This window comes from Narcine bancroftii, chromosome 12, assembly GCF_036971445.1.
Source record: "Narcine bancroftii isolate sNarBan1 chromosome 12, sNarBan1.hap1, whole genome shotgun sequence".
Taxonomy (NCBI): Eukaryota; Metazoa; Chordata; class Chondrichthyes; order Torpediniformes; family Narcinidae; genus Narcine; species Narcine bancroftii.
In genome coordinates this window covers 52488047-52505378 of record NC_091480.1, presented here as the reverse complement: position 1 = coordinate 52505378, position 17332 = coordinate 52488047, and the positions used below count along the sequence as shown (strand labels likewise).

Below are 17332 nucleotides of genomic sequence, written 5' to 3'. Positions count from 1 at the left end.
CCAAAATTCTGTCTTCATCCTGACTCGGTCCAAATTCCTCCGCACACATTCCCCTCATCCTCACTCTGCCCACCCCCACTCCTGCATCCCCTGCCCCCACCCCACCCTCCCCTCAACTTGCCCCACTCCACTCCCACTCTTACCACCCCTCCCTCTTCCTCATCTCATATCTTCACCAACACATCCATTTCTCATCCCACTCCTACCTTCAGCCCTCTCGGTTCATTGCTCTCCACACACTCACTGCATCCTGTGCTCTCCCTATAGATTCCTCTCGTGCCTGCTGCCCATCCATCTGGGCCACCTATTGTGATGAGTCAACAGTTTATTTGACTACAGAGGCATTACGGCCGAATCTGACTTTGTTCTCCTGCTCGCGTTACAGTGATGGCCCATGGCTGCATCTCCCACTTCTCGCTAGGGGCTGTCTTTTCACTTGTGAACCTACTGCACCAGTGCTCCCGCTGTGGTTTCCTCTACATCAGAGAGACTGGGCACAGACTGGGAGATCGCTTCGCTCAGCACCTCGTCTCTGTCATCCACAATAGCGTGGATCTCCCTATGGCCACCCATTTCAATTCTCCATCCCATTCCCTTGCCGATATCTGTCCATAGTTTCATGCACTGCCAGACAAGGCCACCTTAATTAGAGGAATGACACCTCATCTAATGACTGGGCACCTTCCAACAGGATGGCATTAATATCAACTTTGGCTTTCGTTAAAACCCCCATCCCCTTCTTTCCCTGTCATCTCTCCATTCCCTGACTCCTTTCTTACAGACAAGATCAATTCTAATGAGTCCCTTATCAGATCCTTTTGTTGGTCTGGATTCCTCCCATATTGTTTGAATTCTGAGACTTGCTGATGTATCCTGCATCTGCCTTTTCTGATTTTTCCTTGAAGGACTCGGGCCCGAAACGTCAGCAATGTATCTTTGTCTCCTATAGATGCTGAATAGACCAGCTGAGTTCCTCCAGCATTTCAGTGTGTTTACTGTCTGCAACTTATTAGGTGACTTTCTGCTTCTCGCTCTCTCAGCTCATCAAGGGTGCAAATAATAAGATGTCTTGAACTGACTTGTCCTCCCACCATTCAAAACATACCGGGGGTTGTAGGTTAATGGGATGTAAATTTGGCAGCATAGACTTATGGACCAAAATGGCCTGTTATCGTGTTTTATGTCTTTTTAAAAAAAAATGTAAACTCTGATTTGGAGAGCTAAATTTGCTGTTTTGTGGCAACAGTGCTGTGTGTTACAGGTGAAAAATTACATTTCCAAATATACTATTAAAAAAAAAGAGCAAAAGATGAGAGAAAATAAGAGAAAGTAAGGCAGTGTCTGTGGTTCATTGTCCATTCAGGAATCTATGGCAGCGGGGAAGAAGCTGTCCTTGTGCTGCTGAGTGCTCGTCTTCAGGCTCCTTTATCCCGATGGTAGCAGAGTGGGGTGGGGGGGGGGGAAATCTTTTTCTTTTATTTAAAAAATGCACACATAGATCCAATAAAAGGGTGAAATATCAGAAAAGAGAGATAATTTGTAATTCTCAAATTATATCTTAATCATACAAAGTATAAATTATGTACTCTTCTCAATCAAAAGAAAGAAAAAAGAACCGCGCCATTAATTGAACCCCTCCCTCTAAACAAGGCAAACTTGCATATATCTAATATACATGGGAAATGAAGGATGACATTCGGAGACCAGATAGTTCAGGAGTGTCCAAACACCCTCATTCTTTAAATGCTGGTAATGCTCCATGAATGGCCCCCACATCTTACACATTATGTCTGCTTTGCTTTCTAAACATAGGAAGGACATGACCTCCTGTAACCATTGACTATGAGTAGGTGGAGTGCTGTCTTTCCATTTCATCAGAATTGCCCCTCGAGCTCTCAATGAGGTAAAAGCTCAAATTCACTTCTGAGATGGAGTCGAGACTATTTCCTCTTCTTTAGAAACACCAAATGGAGCAATTCAAGGGCACAGTTCTAAAGTTTGCAAGTAATTTTTCCAAAAATTTTCTAAACTACAGCAAGCCCAAAACATGTATTAGAGGTCTCAAAAATGTTACATTTATCACATAGTGAATCAATATCAGAATAGAAGCAAGACAGTTTCACTTTTGAAATAGGTGCTCTATGCACCACCTTGAATTGCAATAAACAAGGTGGTTCACAGGAGGATTCAGTGATCAAATTTACAATATCCCAGTCTTCATCTGTGAGTGACAAGTCCAAGTCCATGCTCCAATCACTCTTAATCTTAACTAAAGAAGCTATTCTCAAGTTCATCAAATTTCTATAAGTAATTGATATTGAGCCTCTATGAGAAAATTGGAAATCAAAAAGCAAATCAAGAAGGTTTGTTTTTGGGGATGTCACCTGATGCTGTGAGGGACAACACGCAACCTTACGACTCCTGGGAGATTAATTAAAAAAGTGTTTACGAAGAAAAGTTTTTTTTAAAATCAAAATTACTTTAAAGTTAATATAAAGTGTTTAACAGAAGAAAGAAGATGTCACCTAAAAAGGTGACAACGCCTAAATTAACTCCTCCTTAAACGTCTGAAGAAGAAGGAGGAAGCTGGGCCTACCTAAACGATGAAGCAGGCCGCTGAAGTTCTCTGGATCTGCCGGTGAGGACCCGGGAGAGGGACGTTTCTCCGGAGCATCCTTCGCGGCGACCCGTAAAGATGGCGCCAGGGGGAAAACTAAAACTGCATCACACATGCACGAGAAGTCGGGCATATGCGGTGCAGAAGGAAAAAATGGAAAAAAATGCAAGGTCTCTTAAAGGGGCAGTCCGGCGTTTCAACATCGGAACATGGGGATATATTTCCAGTGGAAGAGGCTTTAGAAGAGGAGCAGACGAGAGGCAAGAAAAAGACTTTTAAGAAGGAAATGAATAAGATTGAGTCAAAAATAGATGAACTTCAAATAAAAATTAATTTGTCTTTGGAAAATAATTTTAAATTGTCTGAAGAATTGAAGCACATTAAAATAGATTTGACAGTTAAAGTGGATAATGCATTAAAAGCAATGAATAACATTTCACAAAGAGTGGAGAAGTTGAAAAGTAAGGTTCGAGATGTTTGAGAGGAGGTGCTGTGTAGTGAAAACAGATGTCTGAAGATACGATGACTAGTTTGATATCGATGAATGAAAAACTGTTGGAGAAAGTTTATATTCTGGAAAATTATAGCAGAAGAAATAATGTTAAATTAGTGGGATTGTCCAAAAGTAAAGGAGGAGGAGACGTGATTTTTTTTTTCAAGAATGGATACCGAAGATATTTGGAGAAGAACATTTCAAGGATAAGATTTTAATAGAGAGAGCTTGTAGAGCTTTGAGACCAAAGCTGGGTCCAAACCAGAGGACCCCGACCTATCCTGGTTAGATTTTTGAACTACCAGGATAGAGAAGGGCTTCTAGGTTTAGTGATGAGGAAAGCTAAGGAATATGGACCTTTTAAATCCAGATTTGAGTCAAACTTTATTAAAGAAAAGGAGAGGGTTAAGAAAGTTTTATATAATAAAGGTTTCAGATTCGTGTTGTGTTATCCTGCCACTTTGAAAATATTTGTACCAGGTCAACAGAATATGTTTTTTTACAAATTATGTTCAAGCTGAAGAATATGCTCAGAGTTTGTCTAAACTTCAAGTAACAGAAGGTACTGATTTGTTGCAATGAATTTAATGTATTGGGGGGGGGTTTAAACCCCCTTTTTTTCCTCTCTGATGGATGAAGAATTCTTGTATTAGATGGAATTGTTGATTAATCAAAGTTTCCCCCCCCCACCTCCGCGGGGGTCGGGGGACATGTTAGGTTGATTTCTGGTGGCTGCATGAGTTTTCGTGGCTTGGTGGTGACCCGTGAAATGGAGGGGAGGTCGTGCTGGTCCTTCCAGCACTTGGGGAGGAATTTTTGTTCTGTTTTTCTTTTTTTTTTAAAAAAGATTTGTTTCAGAAATCCAGAAATTCAGAGAGCTTGGACTGAAAAAGATGCCTGACTTGTAGATATCTGAAAAAATTGACTATTGGATAGTTTAAATTTTGCCCTCAATTGGTTGAAAGAAGCAAAATGATCTCGAATAAAAAGATCTTTAAAATTATTGATCCCCAGTCTACACCACTCACTGAAACCTGCATCTGACAAAGAAGGTTTTTAAAAAAAAATAGATGATTAGGTACAATAGGACTGGGATTAAAAAAAAAATCTCTTAAAGGGGCAGTCCGATGTTCCAACATCGGAACACAAAGGGGATACATCTCAGTGGAAGAGGCTTCAGAAGAAACATCAAGTTCAGAAGAGGAACAGATGAGAGGCAAGAAAAAGACCTCATTATCGGATTGCTTGTTAATTTATAAAAAGGTTTTAAAAAAAGACCCTAGGACTGGCAACATAGATGTTTTTTTTTCCAAAAAAATCAATCCCATTTCCACCCAAGAAGTGGGGTGGGGGGGAGGGTCAACTAACATCAAATTTTAACAAAGGTGAGCAAATGACGTATATTGATCGCTCACTAGCAGAAACGGAAATTTGGAAGTGACAGTCTGCCACTCCTTTTAGTTATTTGAAGGTGCACTTTGTTTAAATAAGGTTGTTTTCCATATATACGAAGAAATAAACAAATCCAGTGAATAAAAAAAAGATTTAGGGATAAAGATTGGTCTAGACTGGAAAAGATGTAAAAATTTTGGTAATCTCATCATTCTAATTGAATTAATATGTCCAATCATAGTAATAGACAAGGGTGACCATCCTGATAATAGAATGTTAATCTGACTCAATAAATTCTTATAACCCTTAGTAATTGTAATTCCAAGGTATCTAAACTGATCATTGGGGGGCCTTGAGATTAGAGGCTGCTTTCCTAAGACACCAACTCTTGTAGATGTCCTCCATGGGGTGGAGACTGATGTCTGTGATGTCGCTGGACGAGTTCACAACTCTCTGTAGTCTTCTCCTGTCCTGAGCATTGGCACCTCCATACCAGACAGTGATGCAACTGGTCAGAATGCTCCCCACAGAATACCTGGAGAAGTTTGCAAGTGTCCGAACAAATCTCCTCAAACTCCTTACAAAGTGTAGCTGCTGGTGAGCCTTCTTGATTGCATCGATATATTGGGGAATACTCAATAAAATCCATTACTAGGTCAAAATATTGATGTCGTCAGTCACAAATCTAAATTGTGTGTGGCCATTTTCACTTCTGGGTGGCCTCCTGTCATTGAGCAAAGGAAATGCACTTGTACAATAAACCTCCTCAGTATCAGTCCTAAACATTTAATTAAATGTTCTCTTTTTTTTGGGGGGGTTTTCAATGGTCATTATTCCATTTCTTTACTCATGCTTTTCTTTCCGTTTTATTGTGCTCTGCAGAGATTCTGGTAGGAGGTGTATATCTGGAATCCAACAAGTTTCTGTGCCACACGGAGTCCATTGATTGGGCTGACATCCTGCATAACTCTAAAGAAAGAATGGACTTCAATGAGACAAAGGATACCATCAAAGGCTGTGAGTACAATCAGCCGGGGTGACCAACTTTGGACCCTGCGCTTTTCTGAACTGGCATGATCAATTGGCCCTTGTTATTCTTTAAACTCATTTCTGGAGTTTCATGGAAGATTGGCATTTATTGCCCACCTCTACTTTCCCTTGGGAAGGCGGTCATAAGATGCCGCTTTCTTTAAGAGCGTCCTGGCCGGCTGCATCACAGTGTGGGTACAGTTGCTGGAGAGAAATCCACAGGACCATAAGAGTGGCTGAGAGGATCACTGGAGTCTCCCTCCCCCAAATTGACACGATCTACCGGGATCGTTGTCTAAAAGGGCACATAAAATGATTCAGGACCCCTTCCACCCCACACATCTCTCAGCTGTTCCCGTCAGGTAAGAGATACAGGAGTATCAGAGCCAGCACCACCAGGCTGAGGAACAGCTTCTTCCCATGGGCAGTGAGAATGGTGAACAACCAAAGGAACTTCTCACACTGATCATCCGAGACTCTCATATTCAGAAAACATTTATTTACTTGTATATGTGTCCTGTATACGTATTGTTTGTCTGTACGTGTGTTTTGTCTGGTCTCATCGAGTTGTACTCGTGCAATCAAATGGCAATAGACTTGAACTTCTTGAATCACTGGAGAACTTCCAATGATCATGCTCCCACAATGCTGTGGGTGAGGGAATTCCGAATGCAAACCCAGTGGAGATTAAGAACTGATGATACATTTTCTAGTAGAGATGGTGTGCGACTTGAAGAGGAACCTGCCCTTGTCCTGAGTGTTTGAGGCCACAGCGCTGTAGAAGCATCCTGGGCAAGGAACTGCTGGGCATTGTGTAGAAGCCACACTGTGCTGGTGGTGAAGGGGATGTGATTGTGTGCTGGTGGTGAAGGGGATGCCTGTTTAGGGTGGAGGGGAAGGTTCTATTCCAGTTTTCTCCCAGATGCTGTTGAGTTTCTTCAGAGTTGAAGCAGGTGGAAAGCATTTCATTGCATTCCTGACTTGTAGGTGGTGGACTTTGAACATTGGAGCCTTTGTTTTGAATGAAGTGCCAAAGTCTGTTTAACTCTCTCAGTGTCTTGTTTTCTCCTCCTCTTCATCTCCCTCCTTCTTGAGGGTACAGACTCAAGGTTAATTTAGTTTTTAATTTTAAAAAATTTAATTTAGACATACAGCAAGGTAACAGACCCTTTCAGCCCACTCGTCAGTATCACCTGCCCCTGTTAACCTATAACCCCCCCCCCCCTCTCCCGGTAGGTTTTGAAGGGTGGGAGGAAACCATAGCCCCCGAGAAAAACCCCATGGAGACAGTGTGGGATTTGAACCTGGATCGCTGGTGCTGTAATGGTGCTGCGCTAACCGCTACGGCAACCAGGCTGCCCTAATTAGTTCAGATCCTGCTTGATACTGGCAGATCTTGAAGATAGGCATGTCAGCAGCACCCGTCGATGTGATTGGTGGAATTGTCTCCTCTTCTACTGTAACATTGTGGATGAAAGCTAGGTCCCAAAATTGAATGTGCATGACTGGATAATGTTGTTGCTATGACACAAGGCCACACACACACACACACACACACACACACACACACACACACACACACAAGGGTGGGGGGCACAGTCAATGCAGGGGTTAGCGCAATGCTGTTGCATTGACTCTTTACGGTATAGATTTTTGATTTATAATGATGACATTCTTCCTGTTTTTCAGGCTCTCAGTGTCATTCATCTTGTCAAGGACATTGCTGGGGCCCTCATGAGGGTGACTGTCAGACCTGTAAGTACGTTGTTGCTGCAGATTGCTTGTGAGATCCAGTAGATGTGCAGTTCAGGTAGAACACGAGCTTAAGGCAAGAACTCGAGCCCGAGTTCACGTTAATGAATGGCTTGAATATATAAAAAATGTGGTTTAACAGAGAAACTTGCTTTTGGATACATGGGTACCTTGCTGATTTACAATAAAAATCCAGAAATCTGAACGAACAGTGACCACGCTTGTTGACTTTATTTTTCTGGAAAACAGCTTGTTTTGCTAAATGAAGCATGCTGTATTTGTTAACGAATAAGCTATCAAATTGTACCTGTTCGTCTCTTTATTCCTCCTTAAATTTGAATTTTAAAAGTACTGCCCGAGAATCTGGAACATTCGAAAATCCGGACTGATCGGTGATTGGGTTGGCCAGGATTTTTGGACTCTTAGTTATCCAGTGCAAATACTCTCACGTAGTTTCCCCTGTACTTTAACAAGGACCTCTGCTCGGGCGGTGTGCACCCCTGCCCTCTACTGAAGCTTCTGCTGTGATGTATCGGCCAACACTTAAGCCAGCAGATTTAAGGGAATGAATCACCTTCTCTTACCTTTGCTTGGAAAGATGCTTGCTTGTGTGACTTGCTGAAGTATATGAACCGTGACAGGGATCGCTGCCTTCAGGAGAACAAAAGCTGCAATGATTCTGACTTTGCTCTCACTTTCTTCCCACCAGTGACTAAATCGGTGTGTGCTCCTCAGTGCAATGGCCGATGTTTTGGACAACACAACCCCAGCGAATGCTGCCACAGCGAGTGTGCTGGGGGGTGCTCCGGCCCCAGAGATACCAACTGCTTTGTAAGTCCTCAGAAGGCTTTATTTTCATCAACTCTGGCTTTATAATTGTGACACTTTCCAGCACACATCCCTGGTCGTGAAGCAATAAGCTCACCAGACACAGCAAGAGCAGGATTCCACTTGTCTTCACCTCCACCCACTACCCTCCGCATCCCACACATTATCCTTCAGAATTTCCATCACCTACAACACGGTCCCACCACTAGATACATTCTCCCCACTCTGCCTTCCGTAGGGGCTGCTCCCTCCATGACTCCCTCGTCCACTCATTCCTCCCCACTAATCCCCCCACCCTGCCATCTACCCCTGGGACCATACAAAGTGCCATACTCGTGCCCACACCTCCTCCCTCTCCACCACAGTCTGGGACCACAAACAGTCCTTTCAAGTGAAGCAACATTTCATTTCTGTAGCCACGGGAGTGATCCACTGAATCTGGTGCTCCCGTTATGACCCTCTCTATATTGGAGGGACTTGACGCAGACTGGGAGATCACTTCGCTGAGCACCTTTGCTCCATCTGCATTGGTGATGGGGATCTCCCACTGGCCAGTCACTTCAGTTCTGCACCCCACTCCCGCACTGACATGTCTGTCCATGACCTCGTGTTCTATCCCACCAAGACCATCCGTAGATGGGAGGAGCAACACCTAATATTCTGTCCGGGCTCTCTCCAACTGGATGGATTAACACAGACTTCTCCTGATTCTGCTAGCCCACTCCCCATTCTCCCTCCCTTCCCCATCTCTCTTCTTTCTACCCCCTTCCTTTTCCATTCACAGAGCCATTCCCCCCCCCCCCCCCCCACGTGTTTACTGCTGTGCCCTCCCTCTCTTCTCCACATATTACCTCCTGCCTGTGGGACCATGCTCATCCCCCTGCCCCTCCCCCCACCCACATTTTTATTCGGACACCTGCCGACAATTTGTCCATCCCTTGATGAAGGGCTCAAGTCCTTGATTCTTTGCTACATAAAGGACACTGTTTGACCTGCTGAGTTTCTCATCAGCGTTGTGATTTCACTGCAATTACGTTATCTGCAGATGTTCATGTTTTATTCAAGTTCTCCACCAAATCCACAGAAGTGGATGTCAATAATTTTAATTCTGGTACAAAAGAAAATCCTGTGCTGGACAAACTGCTCCGTAGTATCTGTGTGAAGAGAGAAACTGAGTTAATGGTTTGGGCCAATTTCTAGCACTTTATTTTTCCTGTCTTTTTGAACGCTGGGTGGTTTTGGATAACGGATCTTGATGCTCACAGCCAACAGAATATCTCTCTGCAGCAGGGAATGACAGAGTGAATCCCAAGGAGTGAAATAAGTACTGGGAGACCTGACGGCAGGGAGCAAATGTTTGATGAGGACTGTTGCAATGGAAGCAGCTGCCTGCTGTGGGTGGGATCTGAAGAGACTTGGCATGTTAGTAAGCAACTGTGTGTGAGTGGAAGGATGCAAAGGCTGTGGAAAATGTAGAAGAGACTGACGAGGAGCATTCTGGGGTTGAAGGATTTTGTATATGTGGATGGGCTGGTGTTTGTCTCCTTGGAACAGGGGAGGTTTTGAGAGGATCTGAAGGAGGTAAATTCATAAAAGGGTGGACCGGGAGAAATGGTTTCCATTCGTTGGGGAGACTGGGGAAGGCAGGACCAGAGGACATAGAAAGAAGATAAGTGGCAAAAGAACCAGAAGTGATACGTGGACCATTTTCTTCATGGTTAGAGTTTGGAATGCACTGCCAGGATTGCAGTGAAAGCAGGTTCAGTTATGAGAAGCCAGAGGAAACGGGATGTATATCTAAAAGGAAAGGTTTGGTGGAGATGACACTGGAGTTGGGTATTGCTTGGTTGCCCTTGCATGGACTCAATACATCAAATGGCCTCCTGTGCTGAAATCATTCTGAGATTTTTGGGACTGGTGTATGGAATGAACATCGTCAAAACTGGGGCAGAGAAAGGAGGAGACTGTTCACATCAACTACACTGTAGCGGAGTGCACCAAATTCCTTGGAGTTCACTTAACTAGTGACCTATCGAGGACACTCAGCATCTCCTCACTTGTCAGGAAGGTGTAACAGCGACTGCAATTCCTGAGACTGGAGAGGGCAAGGCTACCAGCCATCATTATGTCAACTTTCTACAGGAGCTCTATCGAGAGCGTCCTGTCCGGCTGCATCACAGTGGGGTACGGTGGCTGCAGAGAAATGGATCAGAGGTCATCACAGAGTGGCTGAGAGAACCACTGGAGTCTCCCTCCCCCTCCTCCCTCCTCCCTCCACCCCAATGACATGATCTACTGGGATCATTGCCTAAAGAGGGTGCATAAAATCAATGAGGACCCCTTCCACCCCGCATGCAGCATCTTTCAGCTGCTCCTGACGGGGAAGAGATACAGGAGTATCAGAGCCAGCACCACCAGGCTGAGGAACAGCTTCTTCCCATGGGCAGTGAGAATGGTGAAGGACCAAAGGAACAGCTCACATTGACCCTCCGAGACTCTCATATTCATGAAACAATATTTATTTATTTGTATAGATGAAATACTTGACCTGCATATGTGTGTTGTGTCTGGTTGTGAGTCTGCGTGTTTTGCACTGAGGACCAGAGAACACTGTTTCATCTGGTTGTACTTGTATGATCAGATGACAATAAACTTGACTTCACAAAGTGAGTGGGGACCAACAGACTGCTCCAATGAGTCTGAGAGTCGCAAGGGGCCAGGTCTTGGGCCCAAGTGTCAGAGTGTGAGAGACCATCTTTGAGCTGGTCTGATTTCTCTCATGAATGATTTTGTTACCATAGGCATGCAAACGCTTCAATGACAGCAACTCTTGTGTTCCCGTCTGTCCACAACCACTCATTTACAACAAGCAGTCCTATCAGCTGGAGCGCAACCCAGACACCAAGTACATGTATGGAGCTTTCTGTGTGAAGAGCTGCCCTGGTAAGTACGTTCAGTTCCCCCTCTCCCCACTCTTCATTCCCTGGGAACGATGCTGCGAGGAGCGTTTGCACAAGAGGTGTGTGTAATGAACCATTGGAGAATGACGGCCTCCTAGCAAAGAGAACAAGGTGTCCTTCACTTTTCACCCACTCCAGGTTACACCTGCTCCTCTTTCCTTTCACCAGGTGTCCTGGACTAACTCCAGGCAGGCATGAAAGCTGCAACCTTTCTGATTACATTTATGCCTCCACACCTTCCATTAATGGGGATTTTGTTCCTGTTACACTCACACTCAACAACCATAAGAAGGACATGGAGAAGTTTTGTACATACACCACAGTAACAGGCCCTTTTGGCCCATGAGTCCACCCAATTACATCCCAATTGGACAGTGGGAGGAAACCCACACAGACATGGGGAGAACATACTAACTCCTTACAGACAATGCGGGATTCGAATCCCGGTTGCTGGTGCTGTAGCAAGGTTGTGCTAACCGCTCTGCCAACTGTGCCACCCTCTACAATGAAACTACAACAGAGGAGGAACCATTTATGCCTGGGCCAGGCTCTTTCCAGGGATTGTTCACACTCCCCTTCTATTTCCCTGCAATACTCTCCATCATTCCACTTTGGATATTTACCCAAAGCCCCTCTGAGTGCTCCTGTTGAATCAGCTTCCACTATCTTTTCAGGCTAGAGTGTTGTGGATCACAACAAATATTTCCCCCCTTCAGGCTGTGTCAGGGACTCTCTAAACCTGTGTACACCCTCACCCTTTTTTATTTTTCACACCATAAATCACATTAGCCATGATACTACAGGTGTATTGTTGAGAGCATTCTGGCTGGTTGTATCGTGCCTGGTATGGGGGTGCCAACTCTCAGAACCAGAATAAACTCCAGAGGGTTGTTAACTCAGCTTGTGACATCACAGGCACCAGACTTCACTCCACCGAGGACATCTACATGAGACGGTGTCTTACAAACGCAGCCTCTATCCTCAAAAACCCACCACCACCCAGACATGCCCTCTTCACTCTTCTACCATCGGGGAAAAGGTACAGGAGTCTAAAGACAAGCACTCAATGACACAAGGACAGCTTCTTCCCCGCTGCCATCAGATCCCTGAATGACCAGTGAACCACAGACACTGCCTGACTGACTTTTCATGCACTATTTTTATTTATTGTTGTAAGGTGGTTTATATCAGTGTTTTCACTGTGTCGCTGCTGCAAAACGACGAATTCTGTGACTTGCTCATGACAATAAATTCTGATTGAAACTGTTCTATGTGGGTGATCTCCCATTTTCATGCATTATCCTGATATTCCCCAATTTCTGAAATATCCAGAAATATATCGATCTCAGTATTGTCTTCTGAGACACAAATTCACCACTCACCAGGTGAAGAAAATCTTCTTCAGTCCTGACCTGGTTTTTGAGACTGTCGTTTTATTTTGGTTTGAAGGATCCCCCCCCCCTGTTTTTGTTTCGACCTGCAGCAAACTTCATCGTGGACCAGAGCTCGTGTGTCCGCGCCTGTCCCAGTGACAAGATGGAGGTTGAGAAAAACGGGGTGAAGATGTGTGAGCCGTGTCATGGCCTGTGCCCAAAAGGTGAGTGTGCGTGTCCGTTCAGCACTCAATGCAAAGTGGGCAAAATGTGACACCACCTTGAACATACTTTGCGAAACTGCATTGCTGTATGTACCGAGAGCACCACCTTCAGGCTCCTCTGTAGGATGGTAAATACACAAATGCTGGAGGAATTTATTTGGCTGGTCTCACAGCAGCCATAGGAAGTAGTAGTAGTTTATATAGCAACATTTAACACAACGCACATTGATCCAAAGTGCTGAACGTACAATTGGTTATGATGTAAATGATGACAGGCAGCCCAAGTACACCGGGGCGACCATCTTTTTACATAGACCATCCCACTTTAAGAACATTATTATTTAAACATTAACCCATTCCTCCTGATCGCAGCAATGAACAACTTACCAATTGGAGGGTTTGGAGGCGCATGGCCCAAATGCAGGGAAATGGGAGTAGCTGACTGCAGGGGGAGATCTCTGTACCTGAGGGAAGACCACCTAAGGGGCTGACTCCACGTGGCCGGCTATCAATCAGCCGACCTGAATATAGACCAGAGCCGGCCCCTCCTGTTCTGACCTTTACTGCAATAAAGCCTGTTGTACAGTATTTTCTGAGTTTGTTCCTGCTCGCTGCTACCACAGTGAGCTAAGGTGGGAAATTGAGTCGGCATGGACGAGCTGAGCCTCTGAAACTCTGTGGCTCCAAGGGTGAAAGGAACTCCATTTTGCATATAATTGAAAGCTCCACTGGCCTTGGAGAAATTGAGGTTAAAGTTTGAAGTTAGTGAAAGAACATTTTCAATATTTAGGAATTAGAATTACAAAAATTTTTAAAAACACTGTGAGAGGATTTCCAGGTATCGTTTGATAGGATTAAACAATCATTATCGGGTTGGTCTCCCTTACCTCTTGCAGTGATGGGACGTCTTAATTTTATTAAAATGAATATTTTACCTAAATTCTTGTATCTTTTTCAAGCGTTACCAATCCCCAAATCTTTTTTTAGCTCGCTGAATTCGGCTATTTCAGTTTATTTGGCATGGGGGAAAAACCGTGTATAAATAAAGCCTATCTTAAAAAAAATTAAATGGAGGTTTATCACTCCCAGATTTTAGATTATTGGGTGATTAATATACGTGATTTACTTTTATTAAATCCTTCCAGGGTTTGAATGGAACTACGGTTTACTAATAAAAACCTCTATGTTGACAATTTTAGGACCCTTCTTACCATTTGAGGTAAATGTTACCAATGTTTCAGGCCTGAGCCCTTCTTCAAGGTAGGAAGGGCTGTTCATTCATTTTCTGCGCATATGCAAAGAGGAGAATTATCACTGTAATTAATCCTGGGCAGAATTTTTCCTTTTTAAATATTTTTTGACATTTCTTCTTTGCTATCTCTTTCTTTCCTGTTCTGAAAGCAGAAAATAAAAACTGACTTTGTAGAGAAACACCAAAGTCTGCAGACGCTGTGATTGTAGTTAAAAATACTTGAAGGAGGGCTCAGGCCCAAAACATCGTTACCTCCTATGGAATGCTGCGAGACCTGCCGAGTTCCTCCAGCAGTTCCGTGTTTTTAAAAACAACTTTGTAGATCTTTTTAACAATTGATTGCACTTTTGGTTGGAATGAGTTAACTAGGGAGTTCAATCTTTAAAGGGAGATTGTACTTGTACTTCATGAGCACCTTTCACCTCCTTGAGATGACCCATCTGCTTCAAACCAGAAGCGTAATTGTTCTATGTTTGAATTTCCAAGTGTGGTTATTGTTGCAAAGTCCCTGTGCTGTGTGCAGCAAGCTCCCAGAAGCAGCAATTTGATCATGAGCCAATCATCAGCTTCAGTGATGCTGATCGAGGGATAGACATTGACCCTCGGACAATGTCCTCTCCTGATCATTTAAAAAAAAACAACACATTGGAGAGGAAACAGAACTTTGGGTTACCGTCTTTTTCATCCCCTCCAGTAGAGCGGCGTTCCCTTGGCCCTGCATGATTGTCAGCCTGATTCCCATCTCCAGTCTTAGGAATGGATAATGCTTCAGGAAATTGTGAGAATGCTGAGGCTTTTCGAAGGTAGAACAGCGCAGCACAGTCCAGGCCCTTTGGCCCATGATGTTGTGCTGTCCCACATAAGCCTACTCCACGATCGATTTCAGCCTTCCCTCCCTCACAGCTAGTCCCTCACATCTACGTACCTGTCTGAGTTTTTTGAATGGCCCTTTTTGTACCAGCTTCACCCCCGGCAATGCACTCCAGGCACCCATCACTGTAAGTTTTTAAAAAAAAAATGTAACTGATGAGAGATTGGTTTTTTTTTTAACATGGCAATAATTGAAATCTTGAACCCTCATGAATTCAAATGATGCATATTTATTTAAAAAATAATGTTTAATAAAAAGTTTAGGGATGAGTGGGTTATTAATGCTTTTCGAAGTTATCAGGGAGTTCTGTCTTCCAAGTCAGGCTTCATGTCATTGATGTTGATGTTGGAATCAGCTTTGATGTTGGAACCAGCACAAAATTCTCCAGAATTGGCAGTGTGGCTCCAGAGGGCTTCTGCTCTGAATTTCAGTTCCATCCAGTACAGGTTCTCCAATGTATCCTTGATGATCGGTTCCAGTCGGAACCGTTGATGATTCAACCTCCGATTGTGCAGTCCTCACATGTATCCATTGCTTCCTTGTTCGTACAGCATGCGAAGGGACTGGGGCTGGTCATCGATACCAGACTGTGGATTCCAAAAACATCGACCAGTTCATCAACTGCACCAAGATCACTGGCAACCTTGACTTTCTCATCACTGGTATTGAAGGGTAAGAGATCACTGGCAGTTTCTTTGGATGGAAGTGGCAGAGAGTATAGAACTGGGAGCACTGTGGAACCTCGTTGCTGTAGAGAGGGATTGTGTTATAATTTTTTATGTGCGTCATCTCTCTCAGCCAGTATGCCAGGTGCCAGTATGGGGGAATCTACAGCAATAGAAGTGAAGAAAAGACTGTGCAACTCTTGGTTTAAAGTTGTCATTTTCCAAGACCTGGGTACACGGTAACTTAGAATAAAACTGGAAAGTCTGCCGACAAAGTGGTTGAAGTAAAAACACAACACTGGAGAAACTCAGCAGGTGAAAACTGTGTCCTTTATGTAGTAGAAATAAAGACACAGAACCAGCGATTTGGGTTGGAGCCCTTCATCAAGGTGTAGACAGGCACCTGAACAGAATGGTGTGGAGGGGCAGGGGCAGGAGCATGGTCCCACAGGCAGGAGGCAAGAGGTAGAGAAGGGAGGGTTTTTCTGAGAGCAAAGGAGAACTTCTTCAGCATTGGAATCCCTCGAAGGGGTTGCATGGTAACCTTTTTAGCTCAGCTGGTAATCTGTACAAAGCGCAGAGAGGGAGGTTTAGGGGAGAAGTCAGGGGTAAGGCTTTTTTTTTTACACAGAGTGTTGTGGGTACCTGGAATGCCTTGCCAGGGGATGGTGGTGGAGGATGGAACATTGGGGGAGTTTGAAAGATTCTTAGACACATACAAATGGAAGAAAAATCGAGGGTTATGGGGTAGGCAGGGTTTAGTACTTTTTTTGGTAGGAATATGCAAGTAGTAGAACATTGAGGGCCAAAGGGTCTGAACTGTGATGTAGAGTTCTATGTTAGGGAGGAGAGCTGAAAGGTGCAGCAAAGTGTGTTTCTCTGAGTAAATCACATCTCCTAGCACCAGTCCGCAACCCCCACCACCACCTCCTCCCCCCACCAACCCTGTAGTCAGTTACGATCACAAACTTGTTGCAGCACAAGGATGTAATTTGGCTCATTGAGTCCACATAAGCTCCTTGTAAACAACTGCATTACTTCCATTCCCCGATCTTCCCTGGTTATCTTGAGAGTTGTTTTTTTCTTCCGTACTTATCTAATTTCCTTTTGAAAGCTGTGATTGACTCTGTATCCATCACTCCTACAGGAGTGGGTTCCAGATGTTACCATGCTCTGCACAAAAGAAATTATTTTTCTTTGAAATTGTGCCCTTTCATTGCAGTAAATCTCTTGCGCATCCTTTCTAGGAATCTCCGATCCAGCAGAAGGGCACACTTCTGAGCTTTCATACTGTTTATGTTGTGCGGAGAATAAGCTCGATTGAACACTGCCCACTTCTTCCATGCTTTCAATTTTAATTTAAATTTTTTTTAGACCTACAGCACGGTAACAGGCCCACGAGCCCATGCTGCCCAATTAACCTCCAACCCCCTGGAACATTTTGAACAGTGGGAGGAAACTGAAGCCCTGGGGAAAACCCACACAGAAACGGGGAGAACATACAAACTCCTTACAGACAGCACAGGATCCGAACCCAGGACGCTGGTGCTGTAAAGGCACTGGGCTAATTGCTACGCCAACCACGCCATGCCTTCAAGTTTATTTGAATTCCCTGCTGATGTTCAGGATTGATGTTATATTTGAGATTTGACATCAGAAATCGCAGCATCTGGCCCGTTGAGCCTCCTTTGATATTCAATAAGATCACAGCTGATCTGACCAAAGATTCGACTCCATTGCCTTTTCTCCATAACCATCGATTCCACTGCTGTTCCACTGCCTATCTGTCTTGAATGCATTCACTGAGGTTGCCTCCACTGCTTCAATGGGTAGCGAATTCCACAGATCTACCACTTTCTGGGAAAAGCAGTTCCTC

At 44.2% G+C, this 17332-nt stretch overlaps 1 protein-coding gene across 6 annotated transcripts in view; it reads left to right on the top strand.

Annotated features, from left to right (window-relative positions):
• Positions 1-17332, top strand: part of LOC138746852 (receptor tyrosine-protein kinase erbB-4-like) — a 198603-nt gene that overhangs the window by 94689 nt on the left and 86582 nt on the right. For all 6 annotated transcript variants that reach the window (XM_069905407.1, XM_069905408.1, XM_069905409.1 and 3 more), the window contains exons 4-9: positions 5385-5519; positions 7221-7286; positions 7993-8114; positions 10913-11054; positions 12555-12668; positions 15343-15463. In XM_069905407.1, the coding sequence (XP_069761508.1) occupies positions 5385-5519; positions 7221-7286; positions 7993-8114; positions 10913-11054; positions 12555-12668; positions 15343-15463 (700 nt within the window). The remainder of the gene's footprint in view (positions 1-5384; positions 5520-7220; positions 7287-7992; positions 8115-10912; positions 11055-12554; positions 12669-15342; positions 15464-17332) is intronic.